Consider the following 26,752-nt stretch of genomic DNA (forward strand, 5'->3'; position numbering starts at 1 on the left):
GTACCTGAATACACTGCTATGAGCTGGTATCTTCATTACAAAATATAGTCTCCTAAATCTAATTTCAAGGATTTTAGTAAAATGCAACACACCCAGTAGAAGGAAATTTTAGGAGCATACTGAATCCCCAGAGTTAGACAACGTATTTCATAAGATAGTAATGCCAGTAATGGATAGTGATGCTATTTTAAGCAACTCTAGCTGTCTGTTAATGTATTTAAACCTTGTTCACACACTTCATTTCAAAAATCTAGTGGTTTTCATGTTTTTTTTTAAATATGGTGGAAAATCATACTGTAGGTCGCAGTGCTTCCTTAAGCGAGTTCTCTCACTCTTATGTTCCTGTCAGTTTGTGATGTGATATGAATTAAGCCCTTATACCTCTTCAGCACAGTAGGCTGTAAATTAATAGGTGTAAAGAAAGCAAGAGTGTTCTGTGAATTATGCATCAATTTACCGCTTCTGCAATTCTCACTTCATATACTGCTCACACGCTGGTGTTAACAGCTTAGTGGTCTCTGTGTCTTCACAACTAACACAACCCAGAGATTATATTAGTTTAGTTACCACTGCTAGCATGGAGTACATTTGACCCCAAAACCTATGTTTTGGGGTCAAAATCCTTGCAAAAGCATCCACATGCTTTTATATATACAGTTACTAATATATATATATATAGGTATACAAAAATTAGCATGAAAACATTACAAAAGATAAATAATATGTTTCATATATACTTTCCTTAAATATAAGCTTAAGAACTTTTACAAGTTTTCTATTTGTCATATTACCATAAACTAAAAAAAATTAGTAACTGAGCCTTAAGCAGATTTCCTTTTCATCAGGACTCTAAAAACTTCTTTATTTCTTTAAACAGATTATTTCCATCTCCTCCATCCCAGAACACAATATGAACCTACAGTCCAAAAGAAAGTTGTGGTCCAAAGGGAGTTCGGGGAAGTGTTTTACTATGTTTCTACCTGAAGCTCTCAGAAAAATTATATTTCAGCTTTTGCCATCATTATATGGGCCAATATCCGGGTATAGAGCACAGAACACTGATAAAGTTACCATGTATTTACCAGGAAAGAAGAGGGCAGGCTGGGCTTCACCGCTGTCCTGCACAAATGTGTATGTGCCAAAACAATCCTGGTTTGGGGAGGAGCAAAGTCCTATGGGTTTAGGATGTTTTTGTTCACTCTGCACAAGTATGAGGGTGGACTCAAATACAATTTCCAGGCTCATTTGAGGTATCGCCCTGCAAAGACTCTTCTGACATAAAAAAATGAAATTTTTACCTTGCTACTCTGAAGTACAAATTTCCCAGCCACTCCAATTCAGCCTGAAGCTGCTACCAAAATCTGACCAGCTCTTTAAAATCTGTCATCCTACTCCAGAACCCACCCAAACTAAAATCTTCCCTTTTTTGACTCCTTTTTATGTCCTAACTCACCAATTCCAAGCCCTTACTCCCCTCCACCACCCCTTTTCTTCCAGTGCAATGCCAGCAACTCAGAGATCACATACCAATTCAGATGTTGTTACGTTTCAGCTTATTTTAGAAACCACCACTTGTGCTCTTTGTTGCATTCTTCATTACGGTTATTTTAGCAATTAGAATCTGAAAAGCCAACCTCCTCACACAATGTGTACTTTATTATTTAACATACACTTAAATAATAAAGCAAACAAAGGCATTCAGACATGTTCTCCTGTAAAATAAAAACAAGAAAAAATAAAAGAGGAAAAAAAAAAAGAAAAAAAGGAAACTGTTACCTTTACTAGGCTGAAAGGGAAAGGAAGATAATGCCCAGGATGGGGGAAAGAAATGTAACCCTATTTTAAAATAACAATTACTTTGCTGCCTTGCTTTCCTATCAGGAATACTCTGGATTCATCCTTTCTCCTATCAAAATGTTAGCAGAAGGGAGTGTTCATTACCTCTCCCATTTATATTGTTTTTTAAGTTCTATGGACTTCAAAGGTACTGAGAAATGTTCATTGTATCTTCCCAAGTCTGCTAACCATTTACTTACAACTGTGAATAATTCACTTTTTCAAGCAGGCGTTTGAATGCCTGCAGAAAATCCTTTTTGGAACATGATGATTTTGATAAATATGCTAAAGTACAAGATACATCACTGATGAGATCAGCTTATTAATCCCTATTATGGGAAAACTGTAGGAGTGAAGAAGCTCTTTATCTGCATATGTTTGGATATAGCAACTGCTATGCCAAAGATCTGGATATAGATACTGAATTAAAACATGCTATTTCCCACTCAGGGAATTTTAAAAGACTCTGGAAAGCAGTACTTTAAGAACTGAAGCATATCTGTTGCCTGTATGACATGTTTAGTATACATAGCTGGCATCCTGGGCAAAACACTGGGCCTGCCTATTTCCCTTCCAAATTCCCTAATCTGTGAGATGGATACTCTTTCCTGAGACTATATCTATCAACTCTGAGACCAGCGAGATGTTCATATCATGATTACAGAACTCCACAGGCCCTCAAAGTTTTTATACATCATTTTAGTATTACTAAATAGCACACTTGACTTTTTTTTTCTTTTTTTTTTTTTCCTAAGGGGTTGAGGATTATGTTTTTCAAAGCTTAATCTACTAGAAACCAAGGGGGAAAGGACAAGAAGATCAAGTATAATGTGCTAATGCCTGTTTGAGATAAGTTTTACCAGGTTTTAAGCTTAAATGGTTGAAGATGGCAGGGAATGTTGAGGAGAGAGGTCACAGGAATACAGCATGTTGTGGGGAAGTGAAGGGAAGGAAGCAGTGATAAGATAGATATTGCAAAAAGAAAAGGGCTAGAAGAAACCATGAAAAGCAAGCATCATCAGCAGAGGAAGCAATGGACAAGATTCAGATGCCAAGGAAAAAGATGTATTCTACTGAGTCTTCCAAAGAGACACGACATTTGCCATATTACTTATTTTAGGGATTCTTCTATCGTTTATCCAGTTTGCAATATGTGAATGCCTACTGGTGATGTGTGCCGTAGCAAGAGCATGAAGAAACGGAGTATGGAAGAAATCAGTTAGTGAAAATGTATTTCATGATCAGAGCTTTATTTCTAATCAGGCAAATAGACATATTAGTAATTGAAAATGTCTAATATTCTGTCATTTCCAACTTATTTTTCAGTTTACAAGGCTCTTCATTTAGACAAACATACTATATTTCTCGGTCACCTTAAAAGTATCTTAGTCCTTCTGATGTATTTGGGAGTTTGAAATTGTATAATGTTCTATGATAAATCAAGTTTAAAAGTTTCAGCATTGCTATATATACTTGATAGTATTCAAGTGCTAAACACCAATAATGTTGATTTTCAAATGTGATAGACTATAGGATTTTACACAGTAACTGGAATCTTTACAACGTGAAAGTCTATAGAAAGACTTAGAGGGTAAAAATGCAACTTCTTTTCCTGAAAAGAACTGAAATGTGGTTCATGGCAGGTGAGACATAGAGGTTATCGAGTACAGAAGCTTATACTTCTTGGACTCAGCCTCCTAACCAAAGCAGGTAAATGGAGAAATCCAGTTAAAAGCTAGAGAAAGTTAAAAGCCTCCACAACTAGTAGAAAATAGGAATCCTCTTTATTAGCATCTCCAATATAACTGGAGTTTTTACAGTTTTTCGCTGATAACAACAAGGGATGACAGTTAGAAGAAGTGAATAATTACAAGTAAATTAATAAAAATCTAATAACGTTCTCAAATGAAAAACCTGGAATCTAAGTGTCTTCCTTCCATTGCTTGGCCACAGCACATCTGTTCTCATCTGATGGAGAGGGAAAAGAAAATAGACCCTTATATTGCCAAGGCTATGTCACAAGCCCTTTTCTGGTGCATTTACAACCACCTTATTGGAGGAGCATCCACGAGTAATACATCTTTTCACACTGAACCAATAGATGGTGCTCTTTAGCTGTATAATTATGTAATTCTGAGCTAAATATTCAGCTCATATTTAAATCTACTGCCATAATTGTCTATCAAAAAGGTGATTTAGACCACTCCATAATCTCATGCATTACTTTGCTATAGACCTCACACAACGAGGGTGCTAAGATTACGACAGATGTCTGTAAACAGGACAGGAAACACACAGATCGAAACAGAATGTATGTAGAGTCATGGAATAGTTTGGGTTGGAAGGGACCTGTAAAGGTCAATCATTCCCACCCCCCTGCAATAAGCATATCATAAGTAATCATACTACTGTTTTGACTTACATATAAGTTCTTTGATTGAAGTGCTTATCTAAGAAACATAGATTAGTATTAGGACCCAGCTGCTAGTTATTCACTAACCCAGAAATAAGAAGTGAGTTTTAGGTGACTCCAGGTACTCATGTTGAATTGCATGCCAAGATTATACTACTTCATTATTACCATCTCCAAATCCACACATGTTATTGTGACCTCTCACTAGGATACTGAGGTGATTTATAAGGAAGTCAGAAAAATCCTAAAGGTACTTTTAAACAGCATTAGGAAATGAAGTTGGACTAAAAATTACGAAGTGTAGTTCATTCTCTTGTATTGGCAAATACTGACAAAAATTTGGAGGATAATTTTAGGTTTAAATGGAAGCACAGTGAGATGACAATAGTACAGTAAGGTAAAAGAGGAAAAAATAAATTTAAAAACTAAGTATATTCAATGTTAAGATTCCAAGTTAAAAAAAAAGGTAACTACATATTAATTCTTAGCATCATGATCACCTTTAATAGTCTAGGGATATTTTTTTTTGTCAAAAAGAGTTTTCAGTCTTGTAAAAGTTACAGCAAAGCCACTTTAACATGAAAAAGCCTAAGTCAGACTTGTTTACGCCCACATGAATTGCCCAGCTTTGCATAATGTGCAAATAATAAAACAGTCTAAATTGAAATGAAAAAACAAACCAGCTCCCCAAAAACCACCACCCAACAAAATTCACCTCCATCTCAAGGAAGAGTCTTGGAGAAGACTCATTAAGAGACTTGCAAACCAAAGCTTTTCTCAAGTGATATATTCCTGATTTTACTTCAAAACCATGTCCTTCCAGCCTAGGCTTTTAAGATATTTCATAATACTATAGATCCAACTTTGATTTTAAATTTAAGTACTGTATAACTTAAGCTGAAGTCTAAAGGGATATATTTGGAAACGTGTAAAGAAGTTATATTTAATGTTTACAAATCATGCAAACACTTTTTTTTCTTTAGTTTTAATAATTAACAACAGACAAGCTCTTCAGACTTAAAAAACTCAGTCATTTAAAGGACATAGAGATGGACTCCACACAGCAATGAGGCAGTCTTTCTGTTATGCTCCCAGAAGTACTGTTCTTAGCATTAAAAGCAAGAGCTTACAACCTGTATTACATCTAAGACTCCTTTATGTTAAGCAAGTGATTCAAATCCAAAATGTTTTCTTTCATCTATAGTCTAATAATACTTTTACTTCCTACAGATTAAAAAGCTCGTTCTACCTGCTTCACATTCATTTTGCAAACACCAATGTTCATCTTTTTAAGCCTATTGACACTTGTGTTGATTCAAAGCAGGATTAAAAATGTGATCACCTATATTTGCACATCCATTGAAGAGTGAGAGCCATATAACTGCTCTTTAATTAGGAATAAAAACCAAATTGAATAACTTTGGACACCCTAATTGTATCATGGACACAAAATAAATAATGAAGTAATGTCATCTGATTTTTTTATAAACTATCTCCATTCAAATGGACTATGGGAATGATTTTCAAATAATCTTTTCAGAATAAGAAAAGGCAAATAAATCTCTTTTTCCTTCTCAATGCATTGGAAAACAACCCAAAAATAGGCTATTCAGCATGGAAATTAACAGAACATCTTAAAGAAGGTTTAGAAAGATGTGAGGAATAGAATAGAATAGAATAGAATAGAATAGAATAGATATTAAATATAAGGCATATAATACAATCAATATAATTACTCATATATCAAATAATATCTCATATACATATTTTAAAGATATGTCAAATTATACTTCCAGAGGGCAGACTTTGGACTGTTCAGAAGGTTGTTTGGCAAAATGCCATGGGAGAGGGTCCTTCAGGGCAAGGGAGCCCACGAGGGTTGGGCGCTCTTAAAAATTGAAATCCTAGCAGCTCAAGAGCAAGCCATCCCTATGTTCCAGAAAAGGAGCCGGCGGGGGAAAAAGCCAGCTTGGTTGAGCAGGGAGATCTTGAGATGCATCAAAAAGAAGAAGAAGGTCTATGAGCTTTGGAGGGAAGGGCAGGCATCTTGGGTTTACTACAGGGAAGAAGTGAGATCGTGCAGGGAAAAAATCAGGAGGGCCAAGGCCCAACTGGAAATCAAATTGGCTAAGTCTGTGAAAGATAATAAAAAATCTTTCTACAAATACATCAGCAAGAAAAGGAGGACTAGGGAGAATATTCAGTCCGTATTGGATGCAGAAGGAACAACAGTGACAGGGGATAAGGACAAGGCTGAGGTACTTAATGCCTTCTTTGCCTCAGTCTTTAATAGCAAGGAAAGTTGTTCCCTCTGTGTACAAACCCAGGAGTTAGAGGAGCAGAATGAGGCTCCCATGATCCAAGAGAAGGAGGTTAGAGACTTGCTTGCCCACCTAGACACCCACAAGTCTATGGGACCGGATGGGATCCACCCAAGAGTATTGAAGGAGCTGGCAGATGTCTTTTCCAAACCCCTTTCCATCATCTTCCAGCAGTCCTTGCTGACTGGGGAAGTTCCACTAGACCGGAGGGTGGCTGATGTGCCCATCTACAAGAAGGGTTGCGGGGAGGATCCAGGGAACTACAGGCCTCTCAGTCTGACCTCAGTGCCACGGAAAGTCATGGAACAGGTAATCTTGAGTGCTATCATGAAGCACGTGCAAGAGAACCGGGTGATCAGGCCCAGCCAACATGGGTTTACAAAAGGCAGATCTTGCCAAACTAACCTGATGGCCTTCTGTGACAAAATGACTCGACTACTGGATGAGGGAAAGGCTGTGGATGTAGTCTTCTTGGACTTTGGTAAAGCCTTTGACACAGTTTCTCAGAGCATTCTGCTGCAGAAACTGTCAGCCTCTGGCCTGGATGGGCGCACACTCTCCTGGGTTGAAAACTGGTTGGATGGCCGGGCCCAGAGAGTGGTGGTCAATGGAGTTAACTCCAGCTGGAGGCCAGTCACAAGTGGGGTTCCTCAGGGCTCGGTACTGGGTCCAGCTCTGTTCGATGTCTTTATCAATGCCCTGGATGAAGGCATTGAGTGCACCCTCAGCAAGTTTGCGGATGACACTAAGCTGGGTGGAAGTGTGGATCTGCTGGAGGGTAGGGAGGCTCTGCAAAGGGATCTGAACAGGCTGGACCGCTGGGCTGAGGCCAATGGCATGAGGTTCAACAAGGCCAAATGCCGGGTCCTGCACTTGGGGCACAACAACCCTATGCAGTGCTACAGACTGGGGGAAGAGTGGCTGGAGAGCTGCATGGAGGAGAAGGACCTGAAGGTAATGGTTGACAGCCACCTGAACATGAGCCAACAGTGTGCCCAGGTGGCCAAGAAGGCCAATGGCATCTTGGCTTGGATCAGAAGCGGTGTGACCAGCAGGTCCTGGGAGGTTATTCTCCCTCTGTACTCAGCACTGGTGAGACCGCACCTTGAGTACTGTGTTCAGTTCTGGGCCCCTCACCACAAGAAGGATGTTGAGGCTCTGGAGCGTATCCAGAGAAGAGCAACGAAGCTGGTGAGGGGGCCGGAGAACAAGTCTTATGAGGAGCGGCTGAGAGAGCTGGGGTTGTTTAGCCTGGAGAAGAGGAGGCTGAGGGGAGACCTTATTGCTCTCTACAACTACCTGAAAGGAGGTTGTGGAGAGGAGGGAGCTGGGCTCTTCTCCCAAGGGACAGGGGACAGGACAAGGGGGAATGGCCTCAAGCTCCGCCAGGGAAGGGTCAGGCTGGATATCAGAAAAAAATTCTTCACAGAAAGCGTCATTGGGCACTGGCAGAGGCTGCCCAGGGAGGGGGTGGAGTCACCTTCCCTGGAGGTGTTTAAGGAATGGGTGGATGAAGTGCTTAGGGACATGGTTTAAGGGAGTGTTAGGAATGGTTGGACTCAATGATCCAGTGGGTCCTTTCCAACCTGGTGGTTCTATGATCCTATGATTATTTTTACTCAACATTTAGATTCTACTTGTTTTACCATTTCCATTGTTTTGCTTAAAGTAAGTCCATCTACCTTTTACTGCTGTAATGACTCTGGAACTGCTTCTAACCTTGTTGATATGTCTGGAGAGGGCAATCGAGACTTATTGCACCATATTGTAAAATCACTAAAGAATGACCAATCTGAAATTATTTTCTTTAGTCTCACTCTCTTTCTAGTTTTTGAAGTGCTTGTCTATCTGTCTTTCTATGCGCTTCACTAGGAAAATATTTGGTTTATTTCAGAGAAAATATTCCTTCAAGTGAAAAAACAATAATAATTACCAGACTGTGTTAATGGAATACGTGTCTCCTAACGCAGAATTAGTGTATAAAGGTTTTGACATGATGCCAAATGCAATAAAAGGGAGCAATTAAAAAAAAATCATATTTTAAGATGATACACCTCTAGACCATTAGTTTTAAGTAGGGAACAACTTCACATTTAAACACACAGCTGATTTTAGCAGATTACAGCATGCGCTACATTTAGCATGGCTCTATTGTCACTATGGTAACACTTCTGGCTTAAATATAGCTGAATGTGTAACTTCATTCTAAATTATAAAATAATCTTTTAACCATTTCTAATAAAACTTCCCATAGCTTCTCCAAGCTTCTATCAGTGATGCTAGGGACATATAATAAATCCTTAGCTTTTAGTGATGACAGTTTAGTGTTAAAAGAAAAAAAGAAAAAAAAAAAAAAGAAAGAAGTAAAATTTTTCAACCCAGAAAATGGGGAAAACAAGAAAAACATTCAGATTTAATTGTAGGAGAAATGAGATTATGAGATCTCTGATTTCCAACGTAACGCTGATCAATACCATATGAAATCAATGCAGAACATGTTTCCATTGCTTTTTGCTCATGTTCCTCATATCAGAAATCTTCTGGGGAACAGATATGCCTATGTGACTGTCTAACTGTAAAGTTACTCCTACACTTCGGTGTTCAAGTTCAGTAACAGATTAATTTCTTGCAACAAAATTTCAAGTTGCTGGTGTCTACTAGAGCCCCCTACACAAAATTCAATGGATGGATTTTTATGTTCTGCAGCAAGACTCCATTAGCTGTTCTCCTTCAAGATTTCAGCTTCTGGTCCTTAGAATCCCTAACAGGAAAAGAATGGCACTGATGACTTTTGCTCATGCCTGTGCATGAGAGAGATGCAAGTGAGGTACTCACTTATTCTGTTTCCAACAGCCAGACGTGAGCATTTAATTTGATTTTTTCCAACCTAAACGTGATACAAAACTGCTTCACTGACTGGTGTTATACAACTTCTGGTGGTGTAGAAATGTTGCAGAGTAATCATGACTCTCCAAAGCATCAAGTATCTCCAAAGCAAAGGTTTTACGTAATTGCCACCAAAGATTACCACATGTTTTAATTTTACAGAGTTCTTCGACAGATCACAGGTTACCTAGAACTTCACAATCATTAATGCACTGCCTAACCTGGCATGTCATTAAAATAATAGTAAGATTGCTTCAGATCTCCAGAAAGGCAATCTGAAGATAATAATAATAACCATCAGTCATCTGCAAGCAGCAGGCCTGTATTTTTTTCTAGGCTACATTTCATACCAATAGCACAAATGTCAAGCGCGTGACATTCTCAGAAATGAAAAAAAATTAAAAACTTGCATATGTAGTATGTCAAGAAATCCTAATGCAAATTGTTCTGCAACTTAATCCATTCCCATAGACAGAACTATCGTCTTTTACTTAGTACAGGGAATGTAGACTTAGTATTGTAATCACTAAGCCCTAACATTGCTAAACTAACAGTTTTAACATCAGCAAACACAAGATAATAATGCATGTATACATGAATACACATAGTATAACTGAATTATAGCCTGTTTAGGATAAGATGGCACCTATCTGCTCTCTATATATTCCTGTTTTACTGTGAGGCTGAATTTTGCTCACTACTTTCATTTCTGGAGTACAATATCATGATAACACACCCAAGAAAGATAAAATGTTTCCATACTAAGTTCAAATATGTAATATCAAAGAATTCTCACTGCTAAGATGCCTTAGAAATATAACTCTCAAAGGTGTGGGAAAATAAGAGGAAAGATCTGGATTTGAGAATAAGCTGTAGAAAACTACTACATTTTTTTTTTGAGTTCTAGAGGGTGAGAAGGACCAACGGAAAATGCGTAGCAAAATAGCAATTGCTAACAGGTAGAAAACATATCAAATAAATATCCCTTACTATCTTTTCACAATTCTTACCAACAAAGAGAAACAGAAACTGAGATCTTTACATGATCTCCGACTTACCATATTGATGGTGCTTCTGTTCCACTGATCTCTAAGAAGTCATATCCTTCCTCTAACTGGAAGTCAGTGAAGACCAAAGCAATGGTATCTCCTGGTTCGGCCAATATGGTCCAAGTGCAATCAGCATTGTTTTCATATTCAGAAGGGAAGTGAGGACTTGAAATAGTTCCACTTGTCCCACGTAGTGTCCCTCCACAAGCTCCTTCAGCTGATAAACAGAATATCAATTACTAATGAACCTGCACTTTAAAGAAGCATCATTCCTCCTTGTGCCTGAGCAAACCCAGGTCTTTCCTTCTGCACATAAGGTATAAATAAATACATGCACACAGAGAAACAGAATACTGCCCAGCGGAAAAGAATAGAACATTTTCTGGCCTTTAAGCCATACATAGTTTTGTTTGGGTTTTTTTGGTTGTTTTGTTTGTTGGTGACAGTTTAAAGCCAGGAGAAAGAAGCGTAAGACCACCAGAGACATTGTATGAGCTGATCTGGAGAACTTGTGCCTTGATTCTATGAAAATGTCCACAGAAGAAGCCTAGGAAACAACTAGGAAGGAAATCACAGAAATACAGTTTGTCCCTCTGTGATACAATTTACAAAATACTGAGTGCTTTTTTTCTAACTCGTCTCTCATGCCTTTTAACTATAAAAAATAGCAGAAAAAATATATAGATTTAAATGCCTTCCTAAACTAGGAAGCACTAATCAAATAATACTAGTCATTATCAGGAGGTTTTTTGGGTTTGAATCAGAATGTTTACAGATGGCAAATAAGTTCAGAAGGTTTTCTTGCCAGGCAGACCTTCCAAGGCTCACACATCATCAGTTAATAACACATAATTTTTAATGGTTATTAACCAAACTTCAAAAAATACATTAGATAAGAATTTCCTGCTAGAGCCTGGAATATCGCTTAACATATTACATATATGTTAATTTAAGGTTTTAGGAGTTTAGGAGCCTTCTTGTACTCTATTTAACCACATGAGTTTTCATTGAAAGCTTTAAAGATATGTTGATTATTATTAGTATTGGATATTAAAACATAATTAAATCAACTCACAAAACATGTCATCCATGAAATTCATTGGCATGAAAGATTAAAAAGTCACCAAGTGGTTCTTGGTGTATTGTTATGCGCCTATGAAAATTTCAGCAATAGTAATTAAAAATATTTCTGCATAGGTAAATGATCAAAAGAGGAGCATTTAATTTTTATCCATTTTTTCATCCTTACTTACTGCTATTATCATTAGGTATTATTTGCATACTATAAGTGCATGAGGAGATATAAAATCAAATAGCTTGGCAAGGTGTATGACACAAGGAACTTAGAGTCTAATTAGGATAATGACTGAATTGCTAAGTAAGAAAACAGAGAGGGGTAGAGTAGAGCTGTTCTTCTCTATCACAGTTGAAAGTCTGTCAGTGAAAGTGAGTTTTATAGGAAGATCTGAAGGAAAGAAAGATTCATTGGAATTAAAGGAAGAGTAATAGTATGGTTGTATATTAAAAAGGGGGGCTATTAAAATAGGACAAATAGCTAATAAGGGACTGAAATAAAAGGAAAAAATGGGAGAAAGGCAGAAACCGAATAATTTCTCTGACATTTAAGTACTGTATGGACAATTAATCTGAATAAAAAGCGGAGAGAAAGCTGCTGAAGAGATTTGAACAAGTAGTTATCATTACTCTTCTACATGCAAAGTAAATTTTGATATAAAGAAATTTAACACAACCTTGATTACCAAAGGCTTATTGAGTTTTATGATTTCTTGGCACACAAATTTCTTAGTGGAGGAAAGATCTTTCTGATAAATTTCATATCTTACTTTCTAGACCCTGATATTTATGTGTTCTTCTTTGTTAAATGAAGGAGATTTGAGGTGCAATAGATTTACACTCCAAAAAGATTTCTTTCTGTTGGTGACCATTTCTGTGATCCTCCCTCTTTTTATACAGTGTATATTGAAAAGGCCATTGTGCCTTCAAGGGATGAGAGAGGAAAGGATGTGAAAATTAAAGAACTCATGGGTAAAGCCAAGGATCAAAGTTGAAATTCCTGGTGTATAATACATGCAAAGATTACATCATTTTAAATTTGTTATAAAACTACGACAAATCTTAAAGGAGAATCACAGTTTGTTATCCCATAATATTTAGAATGGTCCATTTCCCTTTTTTTCTTAACTGCATAGCATTTCACTGTAGATCATCATTTAACCTAGTGAAGAAAAGCAAATCAACTTGAGACAACCTGTGCCAATACTTTAATGCAGAAACTAACACTGAGTTACTGATTTCCATTGAGGTCATCATCAGCATCAGAGTTTGAGATGAACCACCAAAACCCAAACTTGATGATTTCCACATTCTTTTCTTTTCAGGCTTTCTTCTTGTTCATATTTTGTCATAACAGAATGTGATTAAATTATTTTTTTAATAATCAAAATGTAAGGGTATGAGTTCCTATTAATAACATGTGGATTCTACTTATACTCTTGAAAGCCAGCAAGTAGGCTTTTTTCCATCCAGAGTAATCAGCGAGGTGCACAAAATTCTAAGTCAGCCATGCATCTTTGATTCTAGCTGCTTGCTGTTGAATTTTGTTATGGCAACATTCTCAATGACACCATCTCCCACTGTGCCTCTACTATCATTAAGTAACATGCTAGTGGTAATTACAATGCTACTCAGTGTTTCTGCTGCAGAGTCCTTTAAGCTTTGAGCTCGAAAGCTCTGACTTTTACAGCTGACAAGGAAGGCTTATATAGTTGATTATTTCTGGCAATCGTATGCAAAAATCTAAATTTATACAGCGTGCATTACCAGTGAAAGTCAAAGGAACTCAGGCGACTACAGATATCTGCTCGGAGGGATGCACAGCTTTTCAATTTATTCATAAGAGCATTTTTAAGAAGTTTGTGAGGAAGCAAATTAGCTTAGAAATGGAAAGGGAACATTAGTCAGGTGAGACCACAGAAACTAACTCAGACCAGAGACTCGGTGTTTTTTCTCTGACAGGTGTGAATGTGCTAGGGGAAGATCACGGCAAAGAGCAGCTGCACAGAATGATCTTTCCTCTGACATATTTGCCATGTTCCGGGAGCCTGTGGTTTGAAGACTTTCTTCATCATAGGTAGCATCCAGGGTAAGGCAACCAGACTGTTGAACTGCCCCTCACTACAAGAAGGACATTAAGGTGCTGGATCATGTCCAGAGAAAGGCAATAAAGCTGGTGAGGGGGCTGGAGACTTATGAGAAGCTACTGAGGGAACGAGGCTTGTATAGCCTGAAGGAGACTGAGGAGAGACCTTATCACTGTCTACAGCTCCCTGGAAGGAGATTGTAGCGAGGTGGGTGCTGGTTTCTTCTCCCACGTGACAGACAATAGGGCAAGAGGAAATGGCCTCAGGTTGCACAAGGGTCAGTTCAGAATAATTCAGGAAAAATTTCTTCACCAAAAGGATTAACAGGCACTGGCAGAGGCTGCCCAGGGAGGCGGTTGAGTCACCAACCCTGAAGGCATTTAAAAGATTGGTAGATGAGGTGCTCAGGGATAGAATTTAGTAGTGAACAGGTATGGTTGACCCCAAAGGTCTTTTCCGACCAAATGGTTCTACGATTCAAAAACATAATAAATTGCATAAGTCTGAGCACAGACAGGCATGGAGGGTAGGAGACACACCACTCGTAAGGTAGGAGACAAACTGTCCAGACATACGCTGTGTTTCACCAGAAGGCCCCAGAGCTACATGGCCTCCTTCGACTGATCCTCCTTCTTGGACATGGCCTTCTCTATACTATGCTTTTGAGAGAGCTAGAATAGTGCTTGGGATTCTTAATGCATCACTGTGCTTGGAGTAATTTGATAGCAGATAGTGCCTCAGGCTTCATGAATTCAAATTCTAAGTGATTAACAAATTGCATTTTAAAATGTGCAAGTAATTAATTCCAAACACTCATGGTTATTTTCAAGTTGTAAGCAACTGCAGAGTGCTGTTTGTATCAGCATAAATGACTACTTGAAGTAAAAAGCTACAAACGTCTAGATCTCTCACTAGTCTGGAATTAGGTGCTCTGGCTTTAGACAATCTGCATCTTATAGAAAGTATACATGAAAACATATATGGGTCACACGACTTGAAAAGAAACATATATACTGTATAGATACGTAGCTTGGATAAAACAGCTAAACATATCCATCAAGCTAATGCATGAAAACTCAAAAGAATCACAAGGAATACTGGTAGTCAATGAAAAATCTTACATTTTTCTCAAACTAGAAAGAACCATTTCACCAAAAATAGGAGTCTGAAAATTTTGGTAAGCTGTGTTCTACATATACGAGATCTTGGCAAGCCCTGCTAAGTAGATATCCAAGGATGGGGTAAGAACAGGAACAGTATCTTAGAAAACGTCCTTATTTAAATTGGTTTAGATAACTTCAAACATTCAATCATACTTACTGGTCGCCCCTTCCCTTACAAATGCCTTCCAGAGGGCAACATTCTGTATTCTATTTGCCTTTTTCATGAAAAAAAAATAAAATGTTTATGCTAGTGAAATTTTTTTATTGCATAATAAAACAAAAAAAAGTTAAACTCCATCTAAGCTTTCAAAATTAATTTCAAATATGAATTTAAATGATCAGAATTAACTATTCAGCTTTAGTTTATACTGAAAGGTCCTCATTTGAAAGATCATTATACTACTTTACTGTTGTAACGTAACTGATAATACCAGCTGTGACTTGAAGTACAAAATTAATATTAAAGTAGAAAAGGTTTCTTTATTATGTCATTCATAGTGATTTCCTTACTTCTTTATCACCAGCAACAGAGTAGATGCAATTAAAAGCTTCAGTGATAATTTATAAATCATCATCAAATGACATATTGCCATTTTCATTCACATTTTGCAAGTCTTATCAATTAAACAATACTGCAGCTTTACGGGGTTCTAAATGAACCACGGGCATACATTATTTAGCACGCATTAATAGAAATAGCACTGAAACAGTTTGTCGTTTATTGAAGATAGAGAGCAGTCTTGAGGAGAGAGATCTGGGGTTTGGGGTTGATGGCAAGTTGACTATAAGTCAACAAGATATCCTGGCAACTAAGAGGGCCGACGGTGTCCCTGGATGCATCAAGCACAGCGTAGCTAGGCAGGTGAGGGAGGTTACTGTCCCACTTAACACTGTGCTGGTACGGTCCCACCTGGAGTGCTGTGAGAAGTTTTGTGTGTCTCAATAAAGGGAGGACATCAAACTGTTAGACCGTGTCCAGAGGAGGGTGACCAAGATGTGGAAGGTCTCAAGGGCAAGACTTACAAGGAGTGTTTGAGGTCACTTATTTGCTCAGTTTGAAGGAGAGAAGGATGAGGGGTTACCTCATTGCAGTCTACAACTTCCTCAAGGGAGGCAGAGGAGGGGAAGGTGCTTATCTTTTCTCTCTGGTCATCAGTGATAGGACATGAGGGAATGAGAGGAATCTGTGTTAGGGAAAGTTCAGATTGGACACTAGGATAAGGTTCTTCACAGAGAGGGTGGTCACACTGGAAGGGGCTTCTGAGGCAGTGATCATGGCATCAAGTCTGTCCAAGATTAGAGTGTATCTGGACAACACCCTTAGTCATAAGACTAAGAGTTTAGTTTTAAGTAGTCCTGTGAGAAGCAGGTTGTTGGACTTAATGATCCTTATGGGTCCCTTCAAACTTGAGATATTCTACAATTTATTCAGGTCTTTATTAAATGACAATTTGTATGTAAATTGTTGCTCATTTCATAACAATTTTCAGTACAGCAAACACATGTATGAAATAATCGTGAATGATTACTTCACAGATACATGTGAAGGTTATTTTGGAAATGGTTAATACGAGGAGTTTGTTGAATGAGTTTTTCAAATAAGACTTTAAAATTACTATTTTAAAATGTCTTACTGGCAAAAGCCCAAAACAAGCCATAGTATATTAATGCCAAGTTTAAAAAAAAATAAATTAATATGTCAATGCCAACTGTTAAACAGCCAGATTCAGAAAGACTGAAAACATCGCTAAGTGTTACAATGGTGTAGCATTACACATTTATCAGTCAACTGCTTGATCTAATCTAGTTCCAACTGGCAGCCAGCTCTTTAACCATCTCTGTATTCACCCTCACTTGCTAATATTCTTTAATAATTGTATTTTTTTATTTTATTTTGAATAGATAAAAGCCAACACCTGTGCTTCTTTTCTGTGTTTAAATAAACAGAAAATTGCCTGAAGATGATGTGGATTTTTTCCTACCATCACTTGCATCCAGATGTACTGCATTCCAGATAAGTGCTCTAATCAGTTTGCCTCCCTTTCTCAATTTCTTCTTTTGCTGTTGATCAGCTTCACATAAATTAAATACTCATTAGACCATGCACCTAAGATGAATTTTCTTTCTCACTCCAGGGTTTTCAAAGGACACTTCAAAATAATTTGGATAGCTCTCTAAGTGGAATGCCATTTATTTTGTTAAAATTTCAGAAATTATTGTCGTTTAGGAAAACAGCGTCTGATTTACGTATATTTAAAAGTCAGATTTTTCACTTCAAGTTAATAGTATTTACAAAATAGAAACAAAGAAATTGTTAAAATTTGTTTAGGCACCTGTGGGCACCCATTGCAGCTCTAGCCCTGCTTTGAACATTTTAGCTTTGACGTTTCAGTGAGCTCAATCTAAGCAGACCCCAGTGGGGTTGCCCTGCAGTTATTGGCCCTGACAATATCGGACTCAGTGGGGTGGTCTTGTACTCCAGGGACTTGAGAATGGTCCATTTATAAGTTGCGAATATTTTACTTAATTTAGTAGCCTTCCACAATTCTTATTTATTCAGTCATATCAGTTTATTGCATTACAAACACCTATTCTTCCTCCATCGACTGTGGAGAGGAAATATGATCTATCAGTCAACAAAGAAATTAAATTTCAAATAACAAAGAAACAGTGATGGGCAAACTATGTGCTAACCTGGCAGAAAAGCTCAGTTATTAACTGATAGTATGTGCTTGAACAAACTTAAAATTAAAACCCCAGCTCTGCCACATTTTTTATGCAAAAGCGTGCTTTTAAGAGAGGATAGCTAGATTGCAAAATTCAAAAATTAATCAACAGTCTGTAATCTCATACTTTCTCTCCCACAGAAATAAAAGCTCAGTCTTGTGGTTATCTTGTAAAGGCTCTCTTCTTTTTCAATTAAGTGTTCTAAGCTGTTTTCCAGTGATACGATAATCTTTCACTTAACAAAATATTTGTATTCTAATGTTGGTAAAGATCCCTTAAAATAGCAGTGCACATCAAATTAATAATAAAGACTTAATTTGGAAGGAAAAAGAGAAAAGGCTGAATTTGAGGGCAAATTAATGACTCTTGAAGATTTCATATATATTTTTTTTAATAATTAGGGAAGTTAATCCAGTTATTCACAGGAGTTTTCCTGCAGTCATGAAATCCTTCAGCTTTTTTATGGCTGCTCCTGAGGTTTGTTTTTCAGCTTTAGTAAGTCAGTGTACCTTCCCCTGATGTTAACTTTACTCCTGTTCCCGATGGACTGAAGTCCTCTTTTTCATTCTTTGACTCTACCATCCTGGGTATCTTCACTATGTTTGCATTCTACTCTTTATGTCATTTTGCACTTCTTATTCCTGTTTTCTGGGCACCTTAATGCACAGATCCAGTTTTGACCATTTAATTTTTTTATGGAGTCTCTCCATACCTACTGAAGCATGTTAGAACAAGAATATATAAACTTATGTATATGTATGTGTAAATATATGTATATTTACTTACAAACATGCACACATATATAAGAAAGAATGTGTATCTGCATCTATATCTCCATTTGGTGTTATCTAGTTTGTCATGCAGAACTGTGTAAGAAATCACACAGTGTATCCCATCTGCTTTTCCTAAAGCAATTCAGATTGTTCTGAAAGTGAACAAAATTGTTCAGGCAGGAACCTGCCGCGTCAATCTAAAAGTTAGATTTGTGAAAATAATCTCAACTTATCATGTAACGCAACATCAATAAACAGAATTGTTGGGAAATTTTATTTTTCTATCCCTTTTTTTCTGAATGTTTTATAAAAATGGATAGACGGTGGAATCAGGACATTTTTTTTTCTCCTCCATAAGCTTATAAAATCATATTTGTCTGAAACTCAGAGGCTGAGAAGAAATTACATCAAGTACTTGCTACCCCAGAAAGCATGGATAACACCAAACCCTTCAATTTCTCTTTTCTAGATATTTTAAAAATATCAGCTCTGCATCTCCGTATTTGGTTTTACCTTAGTCTACAGAGAAACATAAACCTTTCTTCCCTTCTCCCTTTATCTATTCTAATAACACCTTCTTGATTATATATTCTTCATTAAAGTATATTTTCTAATAACATTACTCTAAATCTGGATTCTGATTATTTACTACTCTATCCTTTTGGACCTTTCTGATGTATGATCTCTTACAGTGGTTTGTCCTCTTTACCTATTCTTTATTATGCCTCCTAAAATTGGGTGTCTCTTTAATGATAACATATTACATCATCTTCCCTTCAGAGCTATTTTCATTGTGAGAAAAAGCTTGCCATTGTAATATCACTAATCCAATTTGTATTCCTAATGTTAGCTTCATAAAAATCTAGACTCATGCAACTATAATCAACTAGGGATTCTCAAAATTACTGAGAATTGAGAACTTAATTATACAAAGTTCATTTGGAAGTAGTCACATATCATAAATCAGCTATTAGTGGGGTTACTGAAGAGAATGAAATTAACTTTCAAAATGCTTCAGACTTGTAGCACACAGTATTTCAACCTCAAGATAAAGAAGGTAAATGTTTTGGGTGACTTGGGTAGCCAAGATAAACACAACAAAGACCTTTTTAATTCTTGAGACAAAAACCAGAAGGACAGAACTTACACGGGCCACTGATTCTCCCTGTGAATTTTCGTAAGGCATTCATTCAGTTTTTTTCAGAAACTCATGATAAAGCTCTTAGTTAGCTTCTAAGAGCAGAAAAGTCCATGACTGCTTTTACTTCTCATATGGAAAAACAGGACTAAGTTTTAATAATTACCTAATCTTTTCAGAACATACCTTTGAATTAGTCTTTTGGGGGCTGTTTTTTATCTTTGCCAGTTTGGAAGTTGCCATACTTACACATCACAGTTTATTAAATGAAAACAGAAAACAAAAAAAGAGAAAAAAATTGTCTTGAGAGTCACCTTTATAAATTTTCTAAAAATACCAACGACTGCACCTTTGATTTCTGTGCAGAGTTCATTCTAAGCCACCAATGAGCCTTCCGTGTAGTTGAGCTCCCACACTCTCTGCACAGCTATACTTTAAAAACAGAATCCCTGAAACTGAGTAGCAGCCAGAGAAACTAAACAGCAGAAACAAGAGTCAATGCTGTCTACCTTTTACTGAAGATTTAAGTAATTAAATAGGAATTTTTCTAGCAGAAACAACATTTGTATAGTTAGACAAGGTACAAATTACTGGTCAACAGCTTCCTAATGCTTCTGAAAATATGAAGCCACAAAACTGCAGAAAACAGTAATTTGCCAGCATCAGTAAAGTCAGGGAAATGTACCACGGAGAACAAGGGTGTTAGGATTTTTTAGTATACAAGTCATGCTGCTTTACTTAATCCTGCTATATTATCTTGGATGGATGCCATGAAATTAGGTTGCAATGACAAGAAAGAAGAATACCAGCTAGAAACAAAACTGTAGTAAAAGTTTTTTGCTCATGGAAAAGACCAAGATTCTTAGAGAAAAAACAGGGGAACATTTCTTGCTTGAAGAGATAGTGAATGGAAAGGGCTACCTCATGGCATATGTTCCAGACTAGTGATATGAAGTAAAATACAGAATGTCTAAAAACCTTCATCAAATTGACATTTCACATGAACTCTCAAAATCCACTGACGCAATGGTTCAGCTCACAGGAATCATTAATTGTTACACGCCTTTTGTCTTATGCTTCTAATTTCTTGACAGAAGGTACACAGAATTCATCGGATTTCTTGTAAGTTCTACATAAGGTTTAGAAACCCGCTTGAGATTTTACTAACAGGTTAAATTCACAGAATTGTAAATGATGGGCAAAATTTCAGTCCTGTTACAGATGTTTGTATGCAGTGAACACCACCAAAAAAGGCAGTATCTGCAGAAACGTAACAAACATAGACATGACACCATGAATTTATGACATGTATGCTTTTCCGAAACCTATTTATTAATTCTCATTAAAAGGAAGAAATCCTAAAATCAGCTAACTAAAAGTTAGAAAAATTTTGATTTCTTCCTGTTTTCAAAGAACTAGTAAAAAAAAATAATTTCATTTTGCACTGATTGAAATTGTAGAATCAAAGAATCATAGAGTGGTTTGGGTTGGAAGGGACCTTAAAGCCCATCCAGTTCCAACCCCCCTGCCATGGGCAGGGACACCTCCCACTGGCTCAGGCTGCCCAAGGCCCATCCAACCTGGCCTGGAACACCTCCAGGGATGGGGCAGCCACAGCTTCCCTGGGCAACCTGGGCCAGTGCCTCACCACTCTCATGGGGAAGAAATTCTTCCTAATGTCCAGTCTAAATCTGCCCCTCTCCAGTTTATACCTGTTCTGCCTGGTCCTATCACCACAAGCCTTTATGAATAGTCCCTCTCCTGCTTTCCTGTAGCCCCTTCAGGTACTGGAAGGTCGCTATAAGGTCTTCTCAGAGCCTTCTCTTCTCCAGGCTGAACAACCCCAACTCTCTCAGCCTGTCCTCGTAGGGAAGGTGCTCCAGCCCTCCAATCATCTTTGTAGCCTCCTCTGGACCCATTCCAACAGCTCCATCTCCTTCTTACGTTGAGGATTCCAGAACTGGACACAGCCAGGTCCAACTCCCTCTGCCATGGGCAGGGACACCTTCCTCTGGGTCAGACTGCTCAAAGGCCCATCCAGCCTGATCTAGAACAGTTCCAGAGATGGGGCATCCACAACTTCTCTGGGCAACCTCTGCCAGTGCCTCGCTACTCTTACAGTAAAAAAAATTCTTCCTAACATCTATTTCAGCTTAAAAGCATTGCCCTTCATCCTATCACTATAATCCCTGATAAAGAGCCCCTTCCCAGCTTCTCTGTAGGCCCACCTCAAGTACTGGAAGGCTGCTATTAGGTTTCCCGACAGCCTTCTCTAGGCCAAACAAGCCAAACTCTCTCAGCCTGTCCTCATAGAAGAGGTGCTCCAGCCTTCTAACCATCTTTGTGTCCTCCTCTGGACTCACTATAACAGATTCAAATCCTTCCTGTGCTGAAGAGTCCAGAACTGAACTCAGTATTCCAGGTGGCAACAGAGTAGAGTAGAGGGGCAGGATCACCTTCCTCGATCTGCTGATCAGGCTTCTTGTGATGCAGACCAGGATAAGGTTGTCTTTCTGGGCTGTAAGCACACATTATCAGCTCATGTTGAGATTCTCATTCACCAGCACCCTCAAATCCCTTTCTTCAGGGCTGCTCTCAATCCATTCTCTGTCCAGCCTCTTCTGTGTTTGTGATTGCCCTGATCCAGGTGCAAGACTTTGTATTTGGCCTTGTTGAACCTCATGAGGTTAGCACAGTCTCACCTCTCCAGGCTTTCCAGGTACTTCTGGATGGCATCCTTCTCCTCCAGCGTGTTTATCATGCCAATAGCTTAGTGTCATCAGCAAAATGGCTGAGACTTCCCTCAATTCTACTGTCTCTGTCTCCAATAAAGATGTTAAATAACACTGGTCCAAATACTGACTGCTGAGGAACACCACTCATCACTGGTGTCCACTTGGATATTGAGTCACTGACCACAAGTCTTTGGGTGCAACTGCCCAGCCAGTTCCCTAACCACTGAGTGTTCCATCCATCAAATCCATATCTCTCCAATTTATAGACCAGACATGAGAATGAGGGCAGCGAGGATCTAGAGCATGATTCCAGAGAGGCTTTTTAATCTTCATCCATGAAGATGTTAATATTTTAACTGCGCAAAGCCTGAGCAACTTGACTTGACTTTAAAGTTACCTATGCTTTGAGCAACAGTTGGACTCAAAGGGATTGGACCAGCAGAGGGCCTCTTCAAGGAATGTATGGTTGAAGATTTCAAGCTTATCCTTCCTGGCAGAAAGTTTCCAAAAGTGGCAACTTGCAAAAGCATCTGCCAGATCCTGCCATCAAATCACTTTAACTATCTCCCATGTAAATGAAAAAGAAAACAGATCAGATAATATATATCTCTGAATGTGAACTGTAGAGTCATTGCCTCTGAGCTGTGACTTAAAACTGAGTTTTAAATGGTGTAAATTTTCAGACAGACCAGTAGTACATTTATATTTAGAAAGTAAAAGAAAAAAAAATCAGAATAAAGTTATTTAATCTACATTTTTTTTTTAATATTGCCTTAACATTTTATGGATTTTTTTTTTTTTACCTCTGCAAAAAGGAACTGGAAAATCCCATGATGCACCATTTCCAGGACTCACAATACAAGTCAACATGGCATGGCCTTCTAGGATGTAACCAGAGACACAGCTATATCGGATTTTATCTCCAATGTTGAATCTTGTTCCATGAAGTACTCCTTTAGGTATTTCTCCTGGGTTGCCACAAGTATGACTAGGTAATACTGGTAAAAGAAAGAAGGGAAAAATGTTAAAGTAAAAATCTGCACAGCAAAGCAATGAATACTTGTAAAAAAAGTGGTAACTAAATTATTGGTTTTGTTATTATTTTTTTAAAAGAATATTCCTTATACAAATAAGGCAAAATTAGTCTTTCACAAAAGTTTTCCGTTTATAACAGACATCATCATTTTCAAAGTGAATTTCAAACTCATTTCCTGGTTTAGCAGTCCTTCAAAGAAATTCTTTACAGATCTATTTTCAAACAAAATACCCTATAAATCTTGCAGTTTCTTCTAAAATCTTTAATGGATTAAAAGAAGTTCTTACTAATTCCTTTTTAGTAAATATCGCAAAAATATTCATTCATCATCATTAAGTATCTAGGCATTAGAAGGCACTCTATGCACAATTCTCCTTTTAGTTAATAAAATAGCAATTTAAAACAATACAATAACTAACTGGTCTTTTACAGTAAATTAAAAATACATTTTTAAATTTTTATTTTCTCCTTATTTTTGAATTGCACTAGAAAATAAATCAATCTTTTTCAACAGAAACTGAAAATATGAAGGAAATAATGATTAAGCAGTGACATTGGGCTGATATGAATGGACATACTTATTTTCTTTTTCATTGCAGAAAGTTACTACTATTTGCAAGAGATTGACCTTATTTAAATACTAATCAGTTTAAAGACGATACTTCATCACCCAGGAAAAACAAAAGTGTGCGTTGAGGAGGAGGCAAATAGAACTGTTTTTGTTCTCAAAGTCATCTGAAAGTTTTTAATGGCATGCCATTCCTTTCATTTAGTAGTACAAGTTAAAATACTTTAATTTCCTTATAGAGCAGTACAAATATGCACAGGAAACTGAAATATGTCAGGAACAGAGCACAAAAGATAAACGTGTTCATCAAAGAAATGGTGGCCTGAAAAGCTCACATGTAATTCAGGTATTATTACAGAAACCTTATGTTTCACAGACAAATTCTTTCACCTCATCCTTCTTTCCTTTTGCTTCCCAGTCTGCAGAATAATCATAACCATACTAACCTCGCTAACCTGCATGTTGGGAGAATTAATTACTCACTATATGCACATCCTCAGAGTGTTGTAAAGCATTATATCAATACATCAATGCTAATTAAGCGCCATTATAGAGTGTAAGTTCAATTACTGAATGCACACCCTTAATGCATTACTCAGTCACACTGGCACTTAAATGTTCATAATTTAGCTTACGTTACAACCGAAATTATGTAGGAAAATTCTGAAAAGGCAAAAAAAAATGAAGACAAAAATATTTTAAAAGCTGCACTTTCACTTAGAGCATCATTTCATGAGAAAAATAAAAAAAATCTTCTATCTTCTATAAATATTAAGGTGATAACAAAACCACATAACACTTTAATGAATAATAATTTAAACAAATGTTCTCCCAATGTTGCAGATCGGAGATTTAAGATTTCTCTGCATTACAGGAACTATTTCAGGTTGCTGAGTGATTTGTGCTGCTTCAGCTGCCTTCACAGAACAAAGTATGTATTTGGATGTGCTCATTCACATCAGAAAGAGCGTCAGTGTTCGATTCAAATATAAGAGAATGAATATATATAAAATAAGGTGATTTTAAGACATTGAAATAATTGGAATGAAATAAAGGTACTAATTTGCATTTCAAAAAGTTGGCAACAATGATCCATTATATGTTACAGCACATAAGCTATATGCTTTCACATGTTTTATAGCACGACTAAAAATGTTACCTGTCTCTTTGCACTTTTCCCCCTTTTAACTGTTTTAGCTGTGGTAGCTTAATAGAGGTAATTTTGCAAGACAACTCAAAAAACCAAAGATTTGTTACATGTTTTGACACAGGGGAATATCTCCATTTGAAACAAGAATCTCTCTGTTATTTTAAATCAAAACATGTTTACGAAACAGAGTAATATGAAATATTCTCATCATAAGATCTGCTATAGACAGAAATACTTATACAATCCAAAAGTCAGCATTTATTTTTATGAGTGGGTGTGCTATCTGGATAAAAAGGCATTATTCACAGACAATATGATTTCTGATAAACTGCATTCGCGAGGAAAATGCATCACAGCAAATCTACGTCTGCCATACAGGTGACAAACAGCACTAACTGTTGAAATCCTATTGCAGCAAATCAGCCTTCTAACTGTGTATATAATGTTTTTCCGCCTCTTCAAAGCACTACATCTGACAAGAATCCCAAAAAAAAACTCAGGATTTGGCATCCTGAAACTGGCACGCTTTTTAGCACAACCTTCTGAAAAACAGTAAAAGATGAGTGCTCTAAAACAGCCGTGTTCAATAATACATGTCATAATTCACAGAATTTCATAGATCTATAGAATTGTATAGGTTGGAAAAGACCTTTAAAATCAAGTCCAACACTTGACCTAACGATGCCAAGACCACCACTAAACCGTGTCCCTGAGCACGAGACACCTACATGCCACCACTTGTCAAGATCAAACATTCAATTACAATATTTATGTGCGTTCCTAAAACTTTGATTGAAATATATTGAGGTAGCTGCACAATTTCACCTGCACAGACTTTATGGCTTCTAGTCTGGACTTAAGATGAATTATCCTTTAAAGGTTCCTAACAGGAACCAAAATCTTTTTGTCTTTGGAGTCTGAGAGTTCTCACTGACCAAAGCCATCATATATAAATATTAAATATATTCATCAAACTTTAACTTCATTGCCAAGTTTTCAGCAAAAGACTCATATTCTTCTAGAGTGTTACTGAGGTCTACTATCAACACGATTGAGAATCTGCAGTCACTTCCAGGAAGAAGCTCCTAAAATCATGAGTGTTACAGCATTTTTCATTATCAAGATGCTTCATTAATGAAATAATTTGATGTTCAGTGTGTATTGAGAACAATTATGAACTATACTACATACAAATAACATAGGTACTTTTTTTTTATATTGACTGAAATTATTAGAGTGTTCTCAGCGCATTTTATCTCATTTTTCTTCACTCAAATTCTTCCCAGGTTTAAAAAAAAAAATAAAAATTCAGAGTTTGGAAAGGAAACTCTTTAGTTTTAGTATTTAAAAAGCAAAAATATCCCACCCAAAAAAATGAAACAGTCAAGCAGATCCATCTCCTAACTTTTCCTCCTCAAGAGTCTACCTTCACCCTGATGACAGACGTAAGAACCTGTGTGGACCTCATTTCCTAGCAGGGATCAAATTGGAGCAATGTGTAGGAAGATTAATTCATTAAACTAAAGCTAAAAGGCAGGCGTTCCACATACATTATCTTTATCTTCCTAGACAAGAGAACTGAAAAATGCACATGATCAACATCCATAATGTAATTTATTAATCATATGACATGTCAAAAGTTTTAACTTACCATTTAAACTACATACGTTATACATTTATTAATTTAGCAAACTATTCAAAACATCATAACCTATATGCTAAAATAATAGCATTCGTGATCAGACAATGCCAAAAGGCTACACCACAGCAGGACTGTAAAACATATCAGAGAAATT

General features: G+C 37.1%; 1 protein-coding gene across 1 annotated transcript in view; it reads right to left on the bottom strand.

Moving 5' to 3' along the window:
- Positions 1-26,752, bottom strand: part of CSMD1 (CUB and Sushi multiple domains 1) — a 1,155,040-nt gene that overhangs the window by 563,723 nt on the left and 564,565 nt on the right. The window contains exons 4-5 of the mRNA XM_054063646.1: positions 23,006-23,200; positions 10,515-10,722 (exon numbers count right to left, since the gene is read on the bottom strand). Of these exons, the coding sequence (XP_053919621.1) occupies positions 10,515-10,722; positions 23,006-23,200 (403 nt within the window). The remainder of the gene's footprint in view (positions 1-10,514; positions 10,723-23,005; positions 23,201-26,752) is intronic.

Source organism: Cuculus canorus, chromosome 3 (genome assembly GCF_017976375.1).
Source record: "Cuculus canorus isolate bCucCan1 chromosome 3, bCucCan1.pri, whole genome shotgun sequence".
NCBI classification, from domain to species: domain Eukaryota; kingdom Metazoa; phylum Chordata; class Aves; order Cuculiformes; family Cuculidae; genus Cuculus; species Cuculus canorus.